Consider the following 22,962-nt stretch of genomic DNA (forward strand, 5'->3'; position numbering starts at 1 on the left):
GTCATCTCATAACTTTTTGAGGCTCCTTTGTTCAAGTCAGAAAATAAAAACATACAATAAAAGCATTAAAAATCTCTTAATGTTATTGTCTCATCTGAAAAAGTTAACAATCCTTAATCTAATTGGTTAAAATACCCAATTTCTTATTAATATCATCTAATAACTGTTCAGTGTTCAATTTTCCCTAATTATTCCCAAAGAGTCATATGTAGTTGGTTTGTTTGAACGAGGATTCAAAAAATCTTTATGCTGCATTTGGTATGAGTTTCTTTTTTTTTTTTTTTTTTAACCAGAAAGAGGATTTTTATTTATTTATTTTTTTTTTACAAATAGTTTATTGATTTGGTATGAGTTTCTAACGTTTCTGTTAAACTTGAACGGTTTCTTTTCCCTCTCCTTTTTTCTTGCCATTTATTTGTGGAAGAAATTGGGTCACTTGTACTCTAGAGTTTCCCCGATTCTGGACTTGGCTGATTATGTCTCCATGTACCATGTTTCTCTCTCCCTTGCCTTTCCTATCACCTGGGAGTTAGATCTACAGGCTTGTTCTAAGCCTTTTAGTGGACAGAGCTAATAAATATAATTTTTAAAGTAAAATAAATCACGAGTTCATACTGATTGTTTCAATTCAGATATAAGATTACAGAGTTTTGACTGAATTTGTTTAGTTTTATACTAATGTCACTTAAATAAAAAAATCTTGTTTCTTTGGCTCTTGATATCAGTTAGGTCATAATTTCACAGTCATGAGACCCAGCCCTGCTGGGGCTCAGAGCTGGATGTTGAGCCTGCTTAAGATTCTCTCTCTTCCTCTACCTTACTCCAACTTGCATGAGCTCTCTCTCTCTCTCTCTCTTACAAAAAAGAAAAGAAAAGAAAAATCTTGGTTTCTAATGACATTAACATAATTTGATTTAGCTCCCGGGAAGTAACTTTAGCAAACCACTGTATCCATCACACTACGCATATACAACCAAAAACCTATTTTTAGGTTACTTAAGAATTATATTTTTCAGGACCCCTGGGTGGCTCACTTTGTTAAGTGTCCGACCTTGGCTCAGGTCATGATCTCATAGTTTGTGAGTTCAAGCCCCCCGTTGGGCTCTATGCTGACAGATTGGAGCCTGGAACCTGCGTCAGATTCTGTGTTTGCCTCTCTCTCTGTTCCTCCCTCACTCACACTCTGTCCCTCTCTCTCTCAAAAATAAACATTTTAAAAAAAAGAAAAGTTTTTCCATGTTGTTATGTCACCAACCTCATACACAGTTAGGTTTTTTAATTTATTTTCCATTTTTAGGTACTGCTTTTTTTTTTTTTAATGCTTTATTTATTTCTGAGAGAGAGAGAGAGAGCGTGAGAGTCAGAGAGAGAGGGAGACACAATCCGAAACAGACCCCAGTCTCTGAGCTGGCCGTCCGCACAGAGCCTGACTGGGGCTCGAACCCACCAACTGTGAGATCATGACCTGAGCCGAAGTCGGACGCCCAACTGACTGAGCCACCCAGGCACCCTTAGGTACTGCTTTTAAAATTTGTTTTAAATTATGTAAATTACATACGTGGGTTCCAAAGTCAAAATCATATTCAGAGAAATATTCCTTTCTCCCATAGGTGACACTTTACTTAAAAAAATTTTTTTAAATGCTTATTCATTTTTGAGAGAGAGAGCGTGCAGAGAGAGAGACAGACACACAGGATCCAAAGCAGGCTCCAGGCTCTGAGCTATCAGCACAAAACCCAATGTGGGACTAGAGTCTTAAGCAGACTCTATGTCCAGTGCAGAGCCCAATGCAGGGACTCCGTCCCACAGCCCTGGGATGACCTGAGCTGAAATCAAGCGTCAGATATTCAACCAACTGAGCCACCCAGGTGCCCTGGTGACACTTTATTAAAATTAGTTTTAGAGGAACTTCCAGTATGACAGCATGAGGTGCTCTGTGGGCCCATTCCCCAGAAAAACTGGTTAAAATGATTTTTAAAAAATCACTTAAAGTCTCTGGAAATGGTCCTAAGGACATTCAGCAAATTAAGAAACATTTATTCAAAAACTCTACCAAAATTCAGCAGAAACAGTGAGAGTTTATAGTATTTGAACTGAGACCTGCTTCTCCCTTTCCTCTCCCAAAGCAGTGGGAACTATAAAGAAACTGAGGGGGCGCCTGGGTGGCTTAGGCAGTTAAACATCTGACTTTCGCTTAGGTCATGATCTCGCGGTTTGTGGGTTCGAGCCCTGCGTCGGGCTCTGTGCTGACTGCCAGCTCAGAGCCTAGAGCCTATTTCAGAGTCTGTGATTCCCTCTCTCTCTGACCCTCCCCTGCTCACGCTGCCTCTCTCTCTCCTAGAAATAAATAAAAATATTAAAAAAAAAAAAAAAAGAAACTGAGAACTATGACCTGTATAATAGGAAAAAGTAGGCAACAGAAACTGCCTGTGGGAGTGACCCAGGTGTTATATTTATCAGACAAAGCTCTCCAAGTAGCCATTATAAATATGTTTAAAGAACTAAAAATATCATGATTAAAGAAGCAAAGGAGGTGCCTGGATGGCTCAGTCAATTAAGCATCTGACTTCAGCTCCGGTCATGATCTCACGGTTAATGGGTTTGAGCCCCACGTCAGGGACTGTGCTGACAGCTCAGAGCCTGGAGCCTGTTTCAGATTCTGTGTCACTTCTCTCTGCCCCTCCCCTGCTCACATTCTATCTGTCTGTCTCTCTCTCAAAAATAAACATTTAATTTTTTTTAAAAAAAAGCAAAAGAAGGTATGATGACAACGTCATATTAAATAAAGAATATCAATAAAGAGAGATATTATAATAAACAAGAACCAACTGGAAATTCTGGAGTCGAAAGTATAGTAACTGAAATGAAAAATTCAGTAGTCGGGTTCGGCAGTAGATTTGAATTTACAGAGCAGTAAGAACTAGCAAACTGGAAGCTACATTGACAAAATTATGGAATCCAAAGATCAGAGACAAAAAAATTTAAGAATGATGAGTAGAATCTCAGAGAAATGTGTGACACCATTAAACACACCAACACACACATAATAGGAATTCCAGAAGGACAGGGGGAAGGAACAGAACAAATATTCAAAGGAACAATGGCTTAAAACTTCCCAGATTTAATGACAGAGCAATCATCTCCACATCCAGGAAGCTCAACAAACTTCAGGCAAGGTGATCACAAGAAACCTACAAATACATCATAGTAAAAATGCTAAAAGCAAAGACAAGGAGAAAAGCTTGAACGCAGGAGGAAAAGAACTCAATTAATAATGGAACCTCAATAAGATTAGCAGGTGACTTCTCAGCAGCTACAGTGGAAGCCAGAAGGCTGTGGTGTGACATCTTTAAAGTGCTCAGTGAGAAACCTGTCAACCAAGAATCTTATTGTCATCAAAGCTGTTTTTCAGTAATGAAGGTGAACCAAAACCATTCCCAGGTAAACAAAGCAGAATTTGTTGCCAGCGGACCCACTTTATAAGAAATACTAAACGGAGTTCTTCAAGCTGAAAACATGACCATCGGATGGTAATTGAAATACACCCGAAAAAGCAAAAAGCATCAGGAAAGAAGCACTCCTTGCAGCAAGTTATTTTTGGAAGAAAGTTCCAAATAGCACATCTCCTTGGCTGCCATGACCCTGTATCAGGATACAATTTTTTTCCTCATTCCTTTTTACAGCTCTCTAATACTGAACGATTATACCATAGTTTATTCAGTCAATAATAATTTATTGTTTATAGTCTTTTGCTATAACATGGGTATAAGTTATTTTTTTTATTTTTGCAAGTATATTTTTGGCATAGATTTCTATAAGTGGGATTAATGGCTCAACCAGTAAACCATGTATAACGTTGCTAGAGAATGCTAAAATTACTGCTCTGGGGGTTGTATTATTTTGCCTTGCATTAACAACTTATCAGAGTACCTTTTTCCTCAGAGCCTCACCACCATTAATGTTATCAAACTTTGGGGGTTTGCCAATCTAACATCTCAGTGTAGTTTAAATTTGCATTTACCTTTCATTAATGAGCTATGTGGAGTATGTTTTCATAAGTTTAAGGGTCATTTCCATTTTTTCTGTGAACATTTTGTGCATATCTTCTGCTCAGTTTTTAAACTATTAATGTGGTCTTTTTCTTCTGAATTTTTAGGTGCTTTCTACATATTAGGGATAGTAACTCTTTAACTATGATATATGGTGCAAATATTTTCCAAATTTGTCATTTGGCTTTTTACATCGCTTAACAGCATGAACTTTTGAGCCAAAAGACAGTTTGAGTCTTGAGTTTTCCTCTTTGTATTTGGGTGACCTTGGTCAGGTTATTTAACTTTCCTGAGCCTCTGTTTTTCCATTGGTGAAATGAGGATAATAATTGCTCTCGCCTCAAACTTTTGTTATAAAGACTAAATGGTGTTTGTTGAAAATGCTTTGTAAAGTGTTATTCAAATGTGAGTCATTCCAAAGTGATACCTAGCACATCTAATAATATAATTTATACAGGCAGGAGAAAGGTGCCTTCTCTTTTTTTCCTCTCATTCTCTGCTTAGAGGTAACCTTGATGTAATATAATAGTAGTCTTCTCAAATCAGTAAACTAACCTACCTATCATTACATCCACAACTGTAACTGACCTGAAATTAAGGGGGAAGGATAATGATTCTAATCACAAATTAGTAAAAGCAGTGGGCACATTTCAAAGCCCACAAAGTGATAACATGTCAGACTCCATGACTTTATTTTTATCATTCAAATTATATTTAGAAACTTTTTTGTTCATCATTTGATTATTTGAAATCAAGCACTGCTTAAACCTATATAGAGAAAGAGCCCTGAAGTGGGTAAGAAAGAGATTTTGAGACTACAAAACAAACAAAAAGATATGACCCAGCCCTTGACCTACTCAAAGTATTGTCGGATGGGCTAATATTAACATACTTATAAGTAGCTGATGTCTTCATTGGATGTCAATCAGAATTATTGGTTACAAGCATAGAATAATTTTGGCTAATTTAAATTACAGAATGAAAGGAGAGTGGAGACCCCATGGAATTGACAGAAACCATGAACTAATGGAAATATCGGTAACCACAGCCAAGGTCTTGCCTCAGTATCTTCTTAGGGCACTGCCACTGACAAACCATCACTTGATACCTGCCACTGTTCTTGGCAGCCATGAGATAGGGCAATGGAACATCTTCCCCCACCAGCTTTGGCTACAGAGGAAGAAAGCACATTCTATCCCCTGTAACACTATACATAGAGGAGAGGTGATAAGTTCCGTGGAGAAAAATAGGGAGGAGAGAGAATGCTGGGGAATTTGGGCTACAATTTTTAAAAGGGTAAGTGAGAGGGGCGCCTGGGTGGCTTAGCCAGTTAAGTGTCTGACTTCGGCTCAGGCCATGATCTCAAGGTTCATGAGTTCGAGCCCTGCATGGGGCTCTGTGCTCACAGCATGGAGCCTGCTTGGATCCTCTGCCTCCCTCTCTCTGCCCCCTCCACAACTCTCTCTCTCAGAAACAAATAAATGTTTTTTTTTTAAATTAATACAACAACAGCAAAAGAAGTGGTCCGTTTCTGAGTATATTTAAAGATAGAGCCAGTAAGAATTGCTGGTGGATGTGATGTACGGTATGAGAGAAAAAGATGGAGTCCAGGATGACTCCATAACAGCTTCTGGCTTGAGACACTTAGGTAAAGCTGGAGACGGGGAGGAGAAGGCCCAAGGGAGGAAGAACAGAAGTTCTTGGCTTGATCCGTTCTGGTCAGAGCAGCCCTGCCCGACGACGGTGTTCTGTGAGCCGGGTCCACAGGCGACGACGGAGGCCCGGCCGCCAGCTCCGGGCCACAGCGAGGCCAGCCGACCGCGTCAGGCCAGCTTCTGGACGTCAGGAGCCGCTGCTTCTCACTCTCTCAAGGTGCCTGGGGAGATGGGGGCGGGGGAACTCGACGTTCTCTTCTGACTGTTGTGTTTTCCTATGAAACAGGAAGGGAGGCTTCCTGTCGAGGGCGGGAGGATGGCCGAGGTCCGACGCAGGGAAGGTGTCAGAGCCACTGGATGCCCGTAATGGCGGGAGCATTCTAGGGGTTCTTGAAGTTGGTGATGGCGACTGAGCGAGACAGCGCGGCTGTGATTTTCTGCAGCCACGCGCTGCTGCGTGGGCTGTGCTCAGGGTAGGTGGAGAGTAGTTGACACAGCTTTGGATGCAAGAGGTCTGAATCCTAGCTTTGCTGGCTTGGTAGCTACATGACCTTCAGGGCTCTGCACCTCAGATTCAACATCTGCAAAACAGGAGAAATATTAGTACCTATATCTCAGAAGGTTGTTTTGAAGGTTAAATGAGCAAATAGATTAGCAGGTACTCAGAACAGTGCCTGGCTTGAGGCAAGCACTCGGTAGGTATTAGCTGTTCTACCATTTCCCCCCTTTATCACAAAATCAACGTACAATCTTTCCTGACTCAGTGTTCTAACATCCGGGTCTTGGGAGGTGTTTGCAGTGGGGAAGAAGGCGTGAGGAACAATCCCGTTAGTGCTATGGTTAAATAAGGAGATAAAGCAGGAAGCTGAACAAAAGGGAAAGACGGTGAGCACGAGTAGTGCTCCACATGTGAATCTAGGTCTAAGCAGACAGCCCTTCCAAGGGAGCAGGTGCTCTGGGGTGTGTGTGTTTTAAGGTTTAAGGTAAGTTTTGAAAGTGCATCTAAAGACAAAGTCATAACACATTTTTTATGCATTGGGAAGTTTTACTAAGAAAATACACACATCTCATTGCAATTTAACTATCTCAAAAGAGAAAAAACAATTCACATCATCATGGAGTGTTTACAGATTCCCGAAACCATCTGTAATGAGTCAGTCTGGTATAATAACACTCTACACAAGGCTTTCCCCTGAAACTGGTAATTCCCTTAAGCAATAACCACAAGACTATCCCATCCTTCTGTCTTAAATGCATAGGGGAGAAAGGCTACGCAGTGACTTTTGCAATGCATGATTCCCTTGAAGTTAATAATTCATGTGTCGGATGTTATCAAAGGGAACACAATATCAATTGCAAAAATAAGGTTTTAATTTCAGTTAATTTTAAAGGTCATTAGGCAAAGTATAATAAAACATTAGGCAGAAATGCTACTTTGTCAAATATTTAGCTAAAATAGTTTTCAGAGATTGCTTATTTCACACATACATTTTACATTTCTACTTTTTAACTGTTCTTACCTCTTTTCCCCCCCTCACTCTCCCCCTCCCTTTTTTTAAAGTAAGCTCCATGCCCAGTTCGGGACTTGAACTCATGACCCCAAGACCAAGAGTCACATGCTCTACTGACTGAGCCAGCCAAGCACCCCAACTGTTCTCGGTTTTTAATGGAAGAAGTTATATATATGCATATAATACATTAGTTATCAGTGGATCAAAATATCGTTTCAAGATATGGAAATACATCTCACAATTCAAATTCACATTGACATTGACAGAGTCACAAAGTGTATAAGCATTTTTGAAAGTGGTCTGCACGGCAGTGATAGCAGTTGGTGGTTCTGGAAAGATTATCAAAAGTGTTAATGAACCAGCTATTGAGAATCTTTGATGTAAGTTATCAAATTCAAAACCAAATCTTTTATGGTTATATCCAGCACTTAAAATGCTGAAGACTAACAAATAGTTTTATATTGTATTTGAGTTATATATGGAAACAAAGTAAAAATCAAATAAACTGCTAACACACATTAAAAAGGACCTACGTCTATCTCAGAGGAATAGGTGAAGAGTTTTCATCTGAAATAACAATTCGTGAAGATACTGTGTTTAAGATCCTGATGAAATCACCTGTCACGGAGGCCCTTCTTCCTTGCGAGGGGCTGGGGTGAAGAACCCTGACTCTACTACTCCCCAGCTAGGACCTCGGGCAAGGCATTTAACCCCTCTGTGGCTGTAGTCTTCTTTGTAAAACAGGTGCAGTGACAGGAGGTGATTTGGAATAAAGTACGCTGATGCTTATCAGATGCTTAGAAGGAGACCTGGTGCTATCCAAAAAATTGACTTCAGCATTATTTTCTAACTGTACATACCTAACGAGGTGGTGACATTCAATGACTCTGTAGGAATCAATGATTCATTAGAATATACACTTAAAATTAGAAAAATATACACTTAAAATATTGAAAACTGGGGAACATAGACCATAAATTTTCCCTTAGTCTTAAAACTTTACAAAGTGTTCTGAAGGTAGGGATAACTTCCCAAACAGTGAAGTGGCAAAGAAGTTTTTATTTGGAAAAAACAAGATTAAATACTCATACGAAAAGGGGTGTTTATTGGCAAAAACTGTTACATAAATACACAAAGCATCCAAAAGTCATCTGGCTTAATTTGTATGTTTTATGCAACTAAATTATGAACACATGTCCATATCACGTATCATAATTTATCATGTCACTTTTCTCTTGGATAATTTTCCTCATCCAAGAAAGGGAAATAATTATTGTTTTAAAAACTAATCACCAGTTTACCTGAGTAACTCCTGGCAAGAATTATGCACTAAGAGTCATGTCCTAATCAGGCCCAGCTGAATTTATTAAAACTTGAAACAAAGCATTGAGCTTTTTCTCTGCTTCCATTTAAAACATCCTCATTTCGGGGTGCCTGGGTGGCTTAGTCGGTTAAGCGTCCGACTTTCGCTTAGGTCATGATCTCGCGGTTTGTGGGCTCGAGCCCCGCGTCGGGCTCTGTGCTGACTGCCAGCTCAGAGCCTGGAGCCTGTTTCAGTCTGTGACTCCCTCTCTCTCTGACCCTCCCCTGCTCACGCTGTCTCTCTCTCTCTCTCTCCTAGAAATAAATAAAAAAAAAAATTTAAAAAAATAAAATAAATAAATAAAACATCCTCATTTCAGATGAGGGGGAAGTTGTCTGTAGAGAAATTATGTTGGCTGTTTTAAATATTAAATATGTTACTTTATTTAGCATGGTTTAGAGGACTTATTTCATTTTAACATTTAGATGCACATCAAAGTACAAATCACAAATCAGTTGAGAGCCAAAGTAGATAATGATTTTGTGTTCTCTTCTACAAAGTCAGCAATGTGCCTGCCCCTGAACACGTGTGGTCTTGTTTTGGATGGAAATACGATATTGGTGCTATTTCATTACTTAGGATAGTCCCTTTAAATGGAATCCCAGCAGAGAGCTTTGAGATTTATATTAATGTCCTTAAGTGTTATTTACACTCAACAGAGGGGATCCCATTTTGATGAATTCAGCAGAACCCTGGAGCTGTTCAAGAGTATGAAGAAGTTCTTTTTGAGAGCTACGGAGAGGGCTTGGGCACAAAGCTACAGGAACATTTGGACAAAGTGTTTCTTCTAAGGCAAGGCCTTCCCTACTCTTCTACCACCCCTTTGGGCTTTCTCGGTTATCTGAGAGCAGTAAATATATTATGCTCCACACCCCTGAATAGTTATGCTTTGGTCTCAATTCATTAGCAACTTCTTTGCAAAAAGGAAAATGCAGAATCTTATTTCTGCAGAAGCTGATAATTTAAAAAAAAAGAAGAGAAAAAAGGATAAGTCGTATATAAGGCAACCGATAGAGAAGAAACAATTACCCATTTGATAACTAATCTTTTTATAAATGAAAACTGTCTGCTAGGTTTTACTTAATAAGTCACTTAAAAAATGTACTTCAGAGGCACCTGGGTGGCTCAGTCGGTTAAGCGTCTGACTTCAGCTCAGGTCATATTCTCATGGTTTGTGAGTTCAAGCCCTGTGTTGGGCTTTGCGGTGACAACATTGAGCCTGCTTCAAATTTTCTGTCTTCCTGTCTCTCTGCCCCTCCCCTGCTCGCTCTCACTCTCTCTCAAAAATAAACATTAAGACTTTTTCTAAAAATAAAAAAAACCTATACTTCAGAAGTGAACAGTATTCTAGTTATGTATTTTCAGAAAAATCTGTTTAAAATTCTATATTAATTCTTGTCCTTATAAGCATCCCATAAAAACTCTACATATGTAGTTGAAAACAATTACATGGAAGAACATAATTTACCTTTTTTTATATGAAAGATGTACTATATGGGCACTGACCAAACTGCACATCACACTCAAAACTCTGGAACAAAGCCACTCAATGCCTTCTCTGTACGCAGCGGCCTAGACGTCATCTGGGAGTTCGTAAGAAATCCAGAATCTCAGGCCCCATCCTAGACCCACTGCATCAGCAGAAGCAATCAGTCGGCTCTCCGGATAATTGAGATGTCCACTTGAAGACAGTGGTTGGGAGGCAGGGGACATATGCACCAGGATCACCTGGGGACCTGCTGAAAATACACCTGCCAAGGCTGTCCCTGGTGGTCCAGGGGACCTGGAAGGAAGGGGCAGAGGCAGAGCTTCACGGTAGGGGTGCCTGGCTGGCTCAGTTGTACCATTCTTGATCTTGGGGCTGTAAGTTCAAGCCCCACATCAGGTGTAGCGATTACTTAAATAAAAACTTCAACAACAAAAAAAAAGCTTCAGGGTGATTCTGAGGCAGCTCCCTGGTTAAGAAAACATCATTTAAAAAGATTTTAACAAAATCTTTAACATGTTTACCATTATAATCAATAAACCTTACCCTTACTCCTTTACCCAGGCTGTTTCACACCGTGGGTGCCAGGGCCAGAATAGAACATGTGTTCTCACATGTCCCCTACTAGGTTGTTTCTGACAGACTAAGCTTACTAAATTCCTTCTCTGTTCAAAAGAATGAAAATGACCCTCCACTGATGTTTTTAAAATAATTACCTTCTTGCTAGATGAAAGTTTCCATAGAAAGTCTGAATGTTTCTTTTCCAATTTGATGCCATAATGCCAGCAACCCCCTTCCACCATCCTGATAGCTCCTGCCTATATTCTTAGAATTTTTTCTTCAATATACATCCAGTAATTGTTACTTGGTTGGTGAATACTACATGAGAATAGGTCGCTTTTAATAAATATACATTGGAATATATATATGTATGTATTTAACATTTTTTAAAATGTTTTATTTATTTCTGATAGAGACAGCATGAACAGGGGAGGGTCAGAGAGAGAGAGAGACAGAGAGAGAGAGAGAGACAGAATCCGAAACAGGCTCCAGGCTCTGAGCTAGCTGTCAGCACAGCCGACAACACAGCCCCCCCGACATGGAGCTCGAACCCACGAGCCATGAGATCATGACCTGAGCTGAAGTCAGATGCTTAACTGACTGAGCCACCCGGGCACCCCTGGAATATGTATTAAAAGCAACCTATTCTCATGTGATACCAACCCGGATTTTACTGGTTATATGTATATAATTTGTCTTACTTAAATAAGCAGGCTATATGCCAGTTAGCCTTATTTTTTCCTTAAAGTATAATTTCCATGAAGACTATACTAGACAACTTTACTAGGCTTAGTAAAATTACTTTAATTCAGCGTATGGTCCTGCCTTCAATAAACACGAGGCAAAAAACAGGATTTGTAATTATTCTGCTTGTAATGTTAAACTCAAGAGAGTATTTTGGGGGGTGATGGTGTTTTGACAAAGGTAACATGAAAAAACATAAACCTTTCATCTTTAGTTAACAAATAAATTGTGACCTGGTTGCTTATTTTATGGAACAAATTTATTTAACAGACTTCTGACTTCACTCATCTGTTAAATGGATTAATCAACTGCATTTTTCCATACTCCAAATGACAATGCCATTTCGAGCATTCTTAAAATGTTGAGTTATATTCAAAATTAGTATCAATCAATCTCTACCTCTAGATAGAAGGAAATATGAACATAATTAATAAAGCCCTTTTTTTCCGTACAGAACATCACATCTAACATATCAAGGACTGTGGAGAGAAGTACCAAATAACGGTCTACCCTTAAATGAAGCTATGAATAACTATCAGTAGTTAATATCCTAGAATGAGCATTTAAAAGTTTTGTTCCTTCAAAAGCAACTATGTTAAGCACATATAAAGTAATACTACTAATTCTCAAAATGCTTTGGGGTTTTCCTTTAGATCTCCCCAATACAGGGGCACCTGGGTGGCTCAGTTGGTTAAGTGTCCAACTCTTGATTTCAGCTCAGATAATGATTTCAAGATTTGTGAGTTCAAGACCCATGTCCACACTGACAAAGTAGAGCCTGCTTGAAATTCCTTCTTTCTCCCTCCCTCTCTGACCCTACCCTGCTGTCTCTGAAAAATAAATATATAATTTTACAAAAACCCACCTCTCCAGTACATAACCCACATAAGAAAACTGGACTCATGAGCCAATTGTTATCCATTTTAATTGGGATAAAAAATAGCATTTCCTCGTATGAACACCTACCTTATTGATCCCACTTAGATCTAAATTAATTTTGGTGGTTTCAAAAAATTAATGCCATCTTCAGTAGACACAGCTGTCACTAATGGTATTCTAAGGAATGTATCATAGAAACATTGCAATATTATCTAAATAAAAAACAGCACCACTACTGGAATACCAGATATGGCTTCTCCAGTTAAATACTCTCCTTTTGGATGTGAAACACATGACTAATTTGTTGAAAGTCACACGATGTCACTTATAATTTATGCATTATACCCCCTTTGAATCATCTAGAAATAAATAAAGTGAAAACAGGTATTTTTCAAATAAGCATACCTAATTTTCTAGTTGGGCAATAAAATCGCATCACTGAAGCAAATTAAATTTAGGATACTACCTTTATTAAATAAAAAAGTTACACTATGATTTTTATACACCGTTGAAAACAATGACTATTTTGTTTATTTGTCTAGAGGCAGCAGTACTTCCTGTTTCTCTCTCATGGTATTAAAGCTTCAAATTAGGCTCAGAAGGTAAGTAACAGGGTCGATTTTTCACATTTCTCTAGATTTATCAACTTGAAAGGGATTTCAGAGCATAAAGGTAAAATGAGGCAGACGTAAAAGAACACTTTTAGATATTGACAGTTTGTCCACAGAATTTGGTTAAATTTGGCTTCTTAAAATTCTATACTCCTATCCACAGAAGTACATTTTGATTTTAGAGCTGGGGAGAGATTATTACTATAACAGTAAACAGTAAATACTTTGGCAAGCAGGAGTAAGAGCACAAGTGAAGACATTTATAAATACATCTGTAACATCTCTTCGATGAGGTGTGAGCTACAAATCAGAACGAAAGCATCATGGTTATTGGACTTCAGGGTCCTGGGGGGCATTAACAATGTAGCCACCACATCAAACCTCTACAGAAGTATAAATTCATGAAAAAAAACAGGTCAAGCAAAGTGGTGGGGGAGAATAAAACACAGGAAAAAAACCATAAATTTGAGAACATTCTATCTTTTGTCTGAAAAAAGGGGTTCCCTGAAGCACGGAAGGTGTTTCTCAGTGGGTATGCTTCTATTCTGTTATGAGGGGAGGGCTTAATGCAGATTCTGGCCAATCATAAACATCTGGCAGCAGGGAGTCATATTCACTTCGCCATATTCTTTCTCTAATGTACTTGGCCTTGTCCTCAGGTTCTGGGTATCGGAAGGCCATTTTGTTGGCATACAGGTATTCTGTAACCTGAAAAATAAATAAGATTACTGTGTAGGCTCTAAGTATCAGCCTGTTTGAGAGAAAAGGTATTATTAAAACACAGAGAAACAAACTTAGAAGAGTGACATTTTCAAAATACAATATAACATTACTTTGACTCACTTCAAAACATTTGAAAACTATTAAAAACTTAAAAGATGAAATAAAAATGATCTGCAATCTCACTATAAGTCTGATGTGTTTTAAAGTCATCCCCCCCATTATTGGGATTTCCTTGATACTTCAATCTAACAATTATGCCTTTCTCCTCCTCCTCCAGCTCCCATTCTAAACAGTCATCACTACTGAAGTTTATTTCAGCTTTCTAAGAAAAAAAATTAACAAAAACTGAAGGTTATTAAAAATAACTTTTCATCCCAAAGGCTCAACCTTCCTGTATTTTGCAATGGACATGTGTTTCAATTATTTATTTTCTGGTCTATTGTAGGCAACATATTTGTACCCATGGAAAAGACTGGGGCAAGGCATGAGATCAGAGTGAGTTCTCCTTGGTCAGGCAGGCATGCAGTAGGTGACTGGTACTATAAAGAGATGCTCAGTGGCTGTGGGTTGGGGTGGGGGACAGAAACAAAGCACTGACTGGTATCCTGATCCCTTGTTCTTAAAAAGGAAAGCCCCAGTGAAGGAGCAAAGTCTCTACTCTAGGAAGTGGGAAGAGACACTATCCTGGGGCTATACTCCTGTGCCCACCCCTAAGTACAGGTATCTCCTATTTCATATGACCTTCCATCTGGGCACACTGCTAATCTCTTGACTGACTGATAGTTCCCAAATCTTTCCCACATGTAATATCATCCTATAAATTCTAAAGCTGAGCTCTATCTATCCTAGTTCTGGGCTCTAAAATCCTCAATTGTTTCGCAACAGTAAGGTAGTCACACTCTTTAGTGTGGCATTTGTGTATCTGTACACGCTGGCCTTAAGATAACTTTCAAATCCTGTCTTATGCCATGTTCCTACCTATACTTTAGATTCCAACTCAACTGGAGTGGCTGTTAGTATTATTATTATTGTTATTGTTATTATATTAGGATTTTATTTTTAAGTAATTTCTACACACAATGCTTGGGGCCTGAACTCATGACTCTGAGACCAAGAGTTGCATGCTCCACTGAATGAGTCAGCCAGGTGCCCCTGGATTGGCTGTTATTTCTTAAACATATCATCCTTTACTATAATTCCCGATCTTTGTCTAATTTATAAGTACTAAAATAATGCAAAAATAACATTTATAGTCAAAGGGGTAAAAATCTTAGGATCATGAGTACACAGTCAAAAATGTGGTTGATAAATTCCACATCTAATCCTGATGTTTAAGAAAATCTTAGTAAACTAGGAATGAAGTCTTTAAAAAGATAAAAGAATATTTATTTCAACCAAAACCTAGTATCACATTTAATATTAAAATACAAGGATGTTCTTATCAACCAAGTTGCTTAAAGCTGATCTTAAGGGTAAAAAAAAAAAGCAATACATATTAAATAAATAATACAATTACTTGCAGCTGATTTAAAACTCAGACTTCCAAAAGAGTTAATTAAAAGACTTAAAAGAATTAAAACTGGGGGCACTTGGGTGGCTCAACCCCCAGTTAAGTTTCTGCCTCTTGATTTCAGCTCATGTCATGATCTCTAGTTCGTGAGATCGAGCGGTACAGGGCCTGCTTGGGAATCTCTCTCTTCCTCTCTCTCTGCCCTTCCCCCACTCTCTTTCTCAGAATAAACAAACAAACAAAAAGAATTAAGACTGTTCAACAAACCAGTTATCAAATAAATTCATAAAAATTAATACCTCCCCTCTATGCCAGAAATGACCAGTAAGGAAATAAATATGGGAAGAAAAACTGTTCATTATAAAGAACCAAAAATTTTAAATATCTAGGAAAATAAGTATTGAGCAATGTACCACATTTACAGAAGAAAACAACAAATTATATTGAAGGACTTTTTAAAAAAAGAAAAAGACTGTGGTGAGTGAAAAGAGATACTTGGGGAAGGAAGAGTCAATACTAAAAGACAATTGTGCCAATTTAATTGATAAGTATCATAGTTTCATACATAGTTGCAGGGTTTTCTTTAAACTCAAAAAAAACTGGGGCGCCTGGGTGGCTCATTTGGTTAAGCGTCCGACTTCGGCTCAGGTCATGATCTCATGGTTCGTGGGTTCGAGCCCCGCGTCGGGCTCTGTGCTGACAGCTAGCTCAGAGCCTGGAGCCTGTTTCGGATTCTGTATCTCCCTTTCTCTGACCCTCCCCTGCTCACGCTGTCTCTCTCTTAGAAATAAATAAAACATTAAAAAAAATTAAAAAAAAAACACCTGATAGAAAAATTGATCCAAAAGAATGCACAGTTTAAACAAATTCTGAAAAACCATAATCAGAAATACGTAGTATAAAATAATACATAATATATATATCACAATAATAATTATTTTTTTAAGATTTTATTTTTTAGTAATCTCTACACCCAACTCACAACTGCCAGGTCAAGAGTCACATGCTCTACTGACTGAGCAGCAACCCACATATCACAATAATTGTAACAGTGCCTAGTAACAGGCCAACATGGTGAGGAACAGGCTCTCAAGATATAAGAACTGTATGTTAATAAAAGGACCATTCTCCATCAATGGTGCTGGGGCAAGTGGTTAACTACTCAGAAAAAAATGTTTCTCTGTCTCACATCATATTTTAAAATAAATCCCAGAGGGATTAAAAAGTTTTACATTATTAAAAATGCAGGTGGATATTTATATGTTTTGGGAGTGGGGGAAGGCATTAACATTCATAAAAGAATAATCTATAAAGTAAACAGATCATTCCATAAAAAAACTTACGAAATATGGCATTCCACAAGTTAAAATAAATGGCAAATGGGAAAATACCTCCACCATAGCAAACAGAAAGGTCACAACACTTAATATATAAGGAGCCTTTCCAATACAATATAAAAACAAGCACAAGTCGAGGCACCTGAGTGGCTCAGTTGGTTAAGTGTCCGACTTTGGCTCAGGTCATGATCTCATGGTTCTTGAGTTTGAGCCCCACATCGGGCTCTCAGCTGTCAGCACGGAGTCTACTTGGGATCCTCTGTTCCCCTTTCTCTCTGCCCCTCCCCTGCTTGTCCTCTCTCTCTCTCAAAAATAAATAAACATTATAAAGAATTAAAAAAAAAAACAACAGGCAAAAGTCACTAACAGGCAGTTCATAGAATACAATTCTTTAATAAACAAAAAAATTCTTTTTAAAAATGCACCTGTGGGGATGAGCACTGGGTGTTATATGGAAACCAACTTGACAATATACTAGTAACAAAAATAAAATATTTAAAAAATTTAAAAAATGTATTTGAGAGAGAGAGGGAATGAGCACAAGGGGAAGAGGAGTAGAGGGAGAGAGAAAATCTTTTAAGTAGGCTCCACCCCCAGGGCAGAGTCAAAATCAAGTCAGACGCTTAACCAACTGAGCCACCCAGGCTCTCCAATAAAAAAATTCTTCAATCTCACTAATAAAAAAATAAATGCTTTAAATAAAAATGAGATATGGGGCACCTGGGTGGCTCAGTCAGTTAAGCGTCCAATTCTGGCCCAGGTCATGATCTCACAGTTCATGAGTTCGAGCTCCGCATCAGACCTGTGCTGACAGCTCGGAGCCTGGAGCCTGCTTGGGATTTTGTGTCTCCCTCTTTCTCTGCCCCTTCCCTGCTCACATTCACACACACTCTCTCTAAAATAAACATTAAAAATTTTTTAATGAGATATAATCTTCCACTTATGAAGTATGTGAGATTAAAAAAATACTAAGTATTGGCAAAAATGTGGGGAAACAGAGACATTTCATATCTAATATGTACAATGTGAATCGATACTTTTTTCCTGAAGATGATGGTAATATGCATCAGAAGCCTTAGCATAGTAATACTTTTTGTTCTTATGATTAGACATTTATCTTAAGAAAAAACAATCACAAATGTATGCAAAAATTTATCTAAGGATGTTCACTATAATATTTCTAACAAAATGAAAAATGCTTAAAGTCCAAAAATACAGAAAAGGTTAAACAGATTATGATACACCAACAAAGAGAACCCCATGCAGCATTAACAGTCATACAGGAGAATTACTACTGATCTACATGGGAAAAGGCTTACAATATACTTAATGGAGAAAGTGCAGCGAGAAACCAATTATAAAAACAGTCACAGGTGACTGCATATGTATGCAGATGTATGCATGCGTTCAGGAAGAAAAGAGACTAGAAGACAACAATCCAAAATAATAACGTAGGTTACATCCTGGTAGAAAGAATATGGGTCACTTAAAATTTCTTTTGTGCTCTTAAAATGTTTCAAACTTTTCTTTGTAAACTTGTGCTACTTGCGTAAGAATATGCCATTAAAATTTATGAGAGGAGGTATAAATTAAAACCTACCTTAATAGCAATGTTAATAGAAACTTCCTGAATATCAGCAAGTGGTGGGTAAAGTCGCCCTTGAGCCAGCTCTTTATCTGTCAGTTGATTTGCCAGTGCCTGAAAAGAAAGACAGCAGTTTACTTTTGTTTAAATAACACAGAATAAGGATCTAATAAAAGGGGAAAGGGGTTTGGGGAGCAGAAAATAATACAGGTAACATAATTCTCCTTATTTTTATCAGGAATATGCATAAAGGACTGCAGAAATTAAAACTATTCACTGCTAAACAATAAATAATCAGATTTAAGACTTATTGACATATTCTTAATACATACAAAGTTTGGCATAATTAAAACACCTACTATGAAAACCGACATTAAAATCTGTATTAATGTGAGTTTTTCAAAACTCATATTGTAGTCTGGCACTCCAAAAGGCCAGCACACTCCAAATAAACCAGTATTTGTCCATTAAAAATATGAAGGTATCATATTATGTTACCTTCAGACATATATACTACATATATATGTATAGACACTACACACACACACCACATATATACTATATATATATATATGTATATAAAACAGGTACAGTATGTGTCATAAATATGAAAAGGATTCATAGCTTACAATCAAATATCTGAACAATTGTGATAAAAATGAATTTTATGCAAAAGTAGATGGGCAAATCACAAAAGCAACAGATGAAAACCTTCCTTTCCATTCATAAGGCAGATATGACCCATTCTCTCTCTCTCTATGATTTTAATTAGGATCCATTCATCTTTATAATTCATCCTTTATAAAAGAGCCAAACAATACTTAAAGCATTTACCTTTGCAGCTTCTAGGAAAACATGGTCACTAATATGCCGGGTGTTACAGAGAATAACAGCTAAAGCCACACCTAGAAAACATTTTAAATAGTTTATTTAGTAAGGTCACTTTTCAAATTATGAAAGGACCCAAATAAATTCCTAGACTTAAATTAATGGTAACCCATCCCCCCAGAGAGACCCCAAAACAAAGTGGTCAAGAGAGAACAGAAATCTGAGAGTTAAAAATCAAATGATCTTTGTTAACTGTTACAATTCTTATTTACTAGAAGAATTTTAGCAATAGCAAATGGCTTTTCTCAGTTTAACAGTTAGCAAAATTACAATGCATACAATTCATCAACCCTTGTTAGAGGGAACATCAATCCCCAGCCCACCTCTAAACACCTTTCCACTTCTTAGACACAACTATCTAGAGAGGCAGCTACTTTCCATTCTTTTAGCTGATTATTTTAATGTTTCTCTCTCTCTGACAGCTTGCTTGCATTTCTCCTGACTATGGAGTTTTAGAGATCACTGAGTCCTTCCTGCAGGAAATGAGTGTTAGCATTATTTCACACTCTTTCACTTACTGCCTTCTTCCCACACGGCTAGGGCACAACTTTGGCTGACTGAGTATGCAGTGGTTACGTTAGTAGGACTTCATGAGTCTTACCCACAGCTGAGCCATTATTAATACCGTATCGTGACTGTTTCTCCTCTCCTGCATAACGTTTTGTTTTCCCTGAAGTTATGTCCAGCCGTACTCTTCGTTTTAGATTTTCAGTACTTGAAATTATTTCATGCTGAAACACTCATGCAACTGTAGTGTTTCAGCGACCGGACGTATTCTCTTCTTTCATCCTCTAGAAGAAACCTGTGCTGAAGCTCCCATCTGGTACGGTGGCTCTGCATCCCAGACACAGCGTTTATCATCCTGGAAAACCCCTCATCTTCATGGGGACTCCCTTTGCTTCTTTCTGAGTTTACTTCTTAAATCCTACTTCTTCCTAGTTGTTTGTTACTCCTCTTTTTCACAGGATATATCCTCCTGTAGTTTTCTGAAGATGCTTCCTCTCCTGCCCCCTCCTTTTTTACTACTATTCACTTATTTGATAGTTTACAATTCTAGTTTGGAAATAATTTCCCTTCAGAATTGTAAGCATTATTCCAGTACCTTCTAGCAGCCAGCACTGCTGGTGAGAAATCAGAGGTCAATTTGATTCTAGATCCTATTCAGTGATTATCTTTTAGCTGCATCTCTGGAAGTATTAGGATCTTTTTTCATGTGCCCTGAGTGAGGTTCATGACTTTCACACACCACGTCTGGCACTCAGTGGGAGGCCATCCTATCTAGAAACTTGGATCTTTCAGTTTGGGGAAATGTTCATGAAGTTTTTCATAATTTTCTTCCCTCCATTTATCTGTTCTCTCTCTAAAATTTCTATTTTCCGATATTATACTTCCTGGACTATTCTGCTAATATTCTTCATGTATTTTCCACCCCTTGTTCTTTATTCTATTTCTAGGGGACTTCTTTAGCTTTTTCTTTCTTTTTTTGATGTTTATTTTTGAGAGTAAATGGGGGAGAGGCAGAGAAAGTGAGGGAGACAGAGAATCCCAGGCAGCCTCTGCCCTGTCAGCACAGAGTCCAAAATGGGGCTTGAACTCACGAACTGCCAAGATGATGACCTGAGCTGAAATCAAGAGTCAAATACTTAACCACATGAGCCACCCAGGCGCCGCCTTAGTTTTTTCTTATAATCCTTCTGCTATCAAACCTTTCATTTTCAAGAACTCATTTTCGTTTTCTAATAAAAAAAATAAAATTCTGTCTTATTTCTGGAACATATTTTTGTCTCCATTGACAGTTTTTTAACTTTCCTTCTCCCCACCTAATCCCTGCTTCTTCCTAAAGGCTCTCCCCACCCACCCTTGTTTATTTTGGTCTCTTTTAAGAAATAAATTGTTCACGTAAGAGATTTTCCTCAGCTGATTAGTAATTTTTGAGTGTTTCTCATAGATAAGGGTTGGGCACTAAAGAAAGATTCGTGGCTCTGAGACGAGGACGGGGCTAGCCCACTCCGAGTATCACTATGGTGACTTGGCTTTTAATCACCCTACTTTCTGGCACCTCTGTCCTCAATTTTATCTGGCGTCTTCCAGTCTAGAAATTCTCAGTTTTACACTATTCCAAAGGTACCCCAACAGCCAGAGTGGGCAAGAATTAATTATCTAATTACCCAAGGATGAGAAGAAAATCAGGTGGTTAATAGCTTCCTTATTTAATCCAGCCTCTGGATAATATATATATTTTAGAAAGTAGAGCATTTGTACTATCTACAGTTAATGTTGTTACTTAAATATTTAGGGCGAGATCTATAATCTACTTATATTTTTCTTTTCTATTCGGCACATCCATTTTTTTCCTCTTTATTCTTGGCTTTCATATTTTTTAAAAAGCATTTCATTTCTTCCTCGAACACTCTCTCATGATAGCTGGTAAGTTTTTCTAGTCTTATAGTGATTATCATAAAATTTATTACATGCACCCTTATGAAAATTCCATGTCAATCTCTAATTTACTCTCCTGATGCACAATGCAATCCCTCACAACAGTTTAACTCTACTTAACCGACTAGCTATATATTATTATTGCTCCTTTTAAAGAAATCTTTTTGCTCTGGCTGCATTCAGTCTTCATTTTGTTGTTGTCAGCTAAAGCCTCACAATGATGTTCCTGGACGTGGCCTAGTTTTTTTTTATCCCACAGGGGTTTCACCAAGCATCCTGAGTATGTGTACTGACATCATTCATCAGGTTCTAAGAAATTCTCGCCATGAAGCCTACCAATATTGCCTGTGCTTCATTCTCATGCCCATCTTCTGGGACTTTAATAAAGTATATCAGTTAAAGATATACATCTGTTTTTCTATATTTTCCTCTTTTTTCGGCCTCTGGATCATTTCTTCTGGCCTATCTTACAGTTTAATTCCCTTTGGTCTAATCTGCTATACGCCTCATTCACTGAGTTCTTAAAATTTATTTTTCAATGCTAGAATTTAGTGTTACTGGCTGAATTTTTCAAGTTTGGTTTTATCCCCATAAACTAACAGGAAGCATATTTGCTTCATAGCACCTGTCTGACATCTCGAATTCCAGAGTTTTCCTGTTGTTTCTGATACTTTTGGCTTGTGCTGTCTTGTCTGTTTATGTGCCTCTGTATCTTTTAATTTTTAACTGGGAGTGTTTTTCAAAACCTGTGAAAGTAACTTGAAGACTAGGGTAGTGTTATCTTATTCCACAGAAGATTTCTATTTGCTTCTGCCAGGCACTGTGGATGCTGGGAGGCCAGAATAAGGCTTGAGGTTTTATAGATCACTGATGTGATAGTGCAAACTATACCCCTATTCCAAGGTACAGCTGTAGGGTCTCGGCCCCCTCGTGGTTCATTGGAATCCCACCCCTGGCAGGTGACAGATGCTAATGCTGGTCTTCCCTTCGGGAAATGCACCGTTTTACTGCTCAGCCACTTCTTGCTGATCAGAGAAGTGATCAGCAAGTGTAAAACTCCTTCACATGTTGGTTTTCTGAGCTCTGGTTCTTTCCCTAATCCCGATCCAGAATTCCCCTGAGATCAGGAGTTGCAGGCTCTACTGATTGAGCTAGCCAGGCTCCCCACAAAAAAAGATTTTTGAAACATACACTAAAAGTGCTAAAAAACAGATGAATGAATGAGTATCACAGAAACCCCCCACATTACAGTCAATATCTTGTTAGCCTTTTGACTACTTTAAGGTTTTATTTTTATTGTTATTTCATCCAGTTATAATTACTGGACTAGGTAATTCAAATATTATTGGAGGCTTACATTTTTAATTGCTGTATAAACACACTCTTGTCCTCTCGTTATAAAGCCCATGTTTACCTCCACTATCAATTTGTTTTTACACCTATATTTATAGTGCTAATAACGGTTATTAATAAAGTTAGAAGTTTTTACTGTTGTATAAAAATAATCAATTGCCAAATTCCTTATTAGCTAAATAAGATACAGAAAATGCCTTTGTTAAAATGAGCAGAAAGGTATTCTTTTCCATGTTCTTATGCTTTTATGCAAAAAAAATATTGTTGG

The 22,962-nt window shown here is 38.0% G+C and overlaps 1 protein-coding gene and 1 long non-coding RNA gene across 2 annotated transcripts in view; one reads left to right on the plus strand and one right to left on the minus strand.

Annotated features, from left to right (window-relative positions):
* The first annotated feature begins 5,778 nt into the window (after positions 1 to 5,778).
* Positions 5,779 to 22,962, plus strand: part of LOC120229696 — a 51,411-nt gene continuing 34,227 nt past the window's right edge. Inside the window, exons 1-2 of the long non-coding RNA XR_005527812.1 lie at positions 5,779 to 5,921; positions 12,791 to 12,850. This is a non-coding gene — a long non-coding RNA (uncharacterized LOC120229696). The remainder of the gene's footprint in view (positions 5,922 to 12,790; positions 12,851 to 22,962) is intronic.
* The window catches only part of ME2 (malic enzyme 2), a 49,506-nt gene continuing 39,240 nt past the window's right edge, over positions 12,697 to 22,962 (minus strand). The window contains exons 14-16 of the mRNA XM_039228850.1: positions 18,849 to 18,919; positions 18,030 to 18,128; positions 12,697 to 13,567 (exon numbers count right to left, since the gene is read on the minus strand). Of these exons, the coding sequence (XP_039084781.1) occupies positions 13,400 to 13,567; positions 18,030 to 18,128; positions 18,849 to 18,919 (338 nt within the window). The 3' untranslated portion in view covers positions 12,697 to 13,399. The remainder of the gene's footprint in view (positions 13,568 to 18,029; positions 18,129 to 18,848; positions 18,920 to 22,962) is intronic.

The sequence above is a fragment of the Hyaena hyaena genome, unplaced genomic scaffold (assembly GCF_003009895.1).
Source record: "Hyaena hyaena isolate Hyena2069 unplaced genomic scaffold, ASM300989v1 scaffold_33, whole genome shotgun sequence".
Classification (NCBI taxonomy): domain Eukaryota; kingdom Metazoa; phylum Chordata; class Mammalia; order Carnivora; family Hyaenidae; genus Hyaena; species Hyaena hyaena.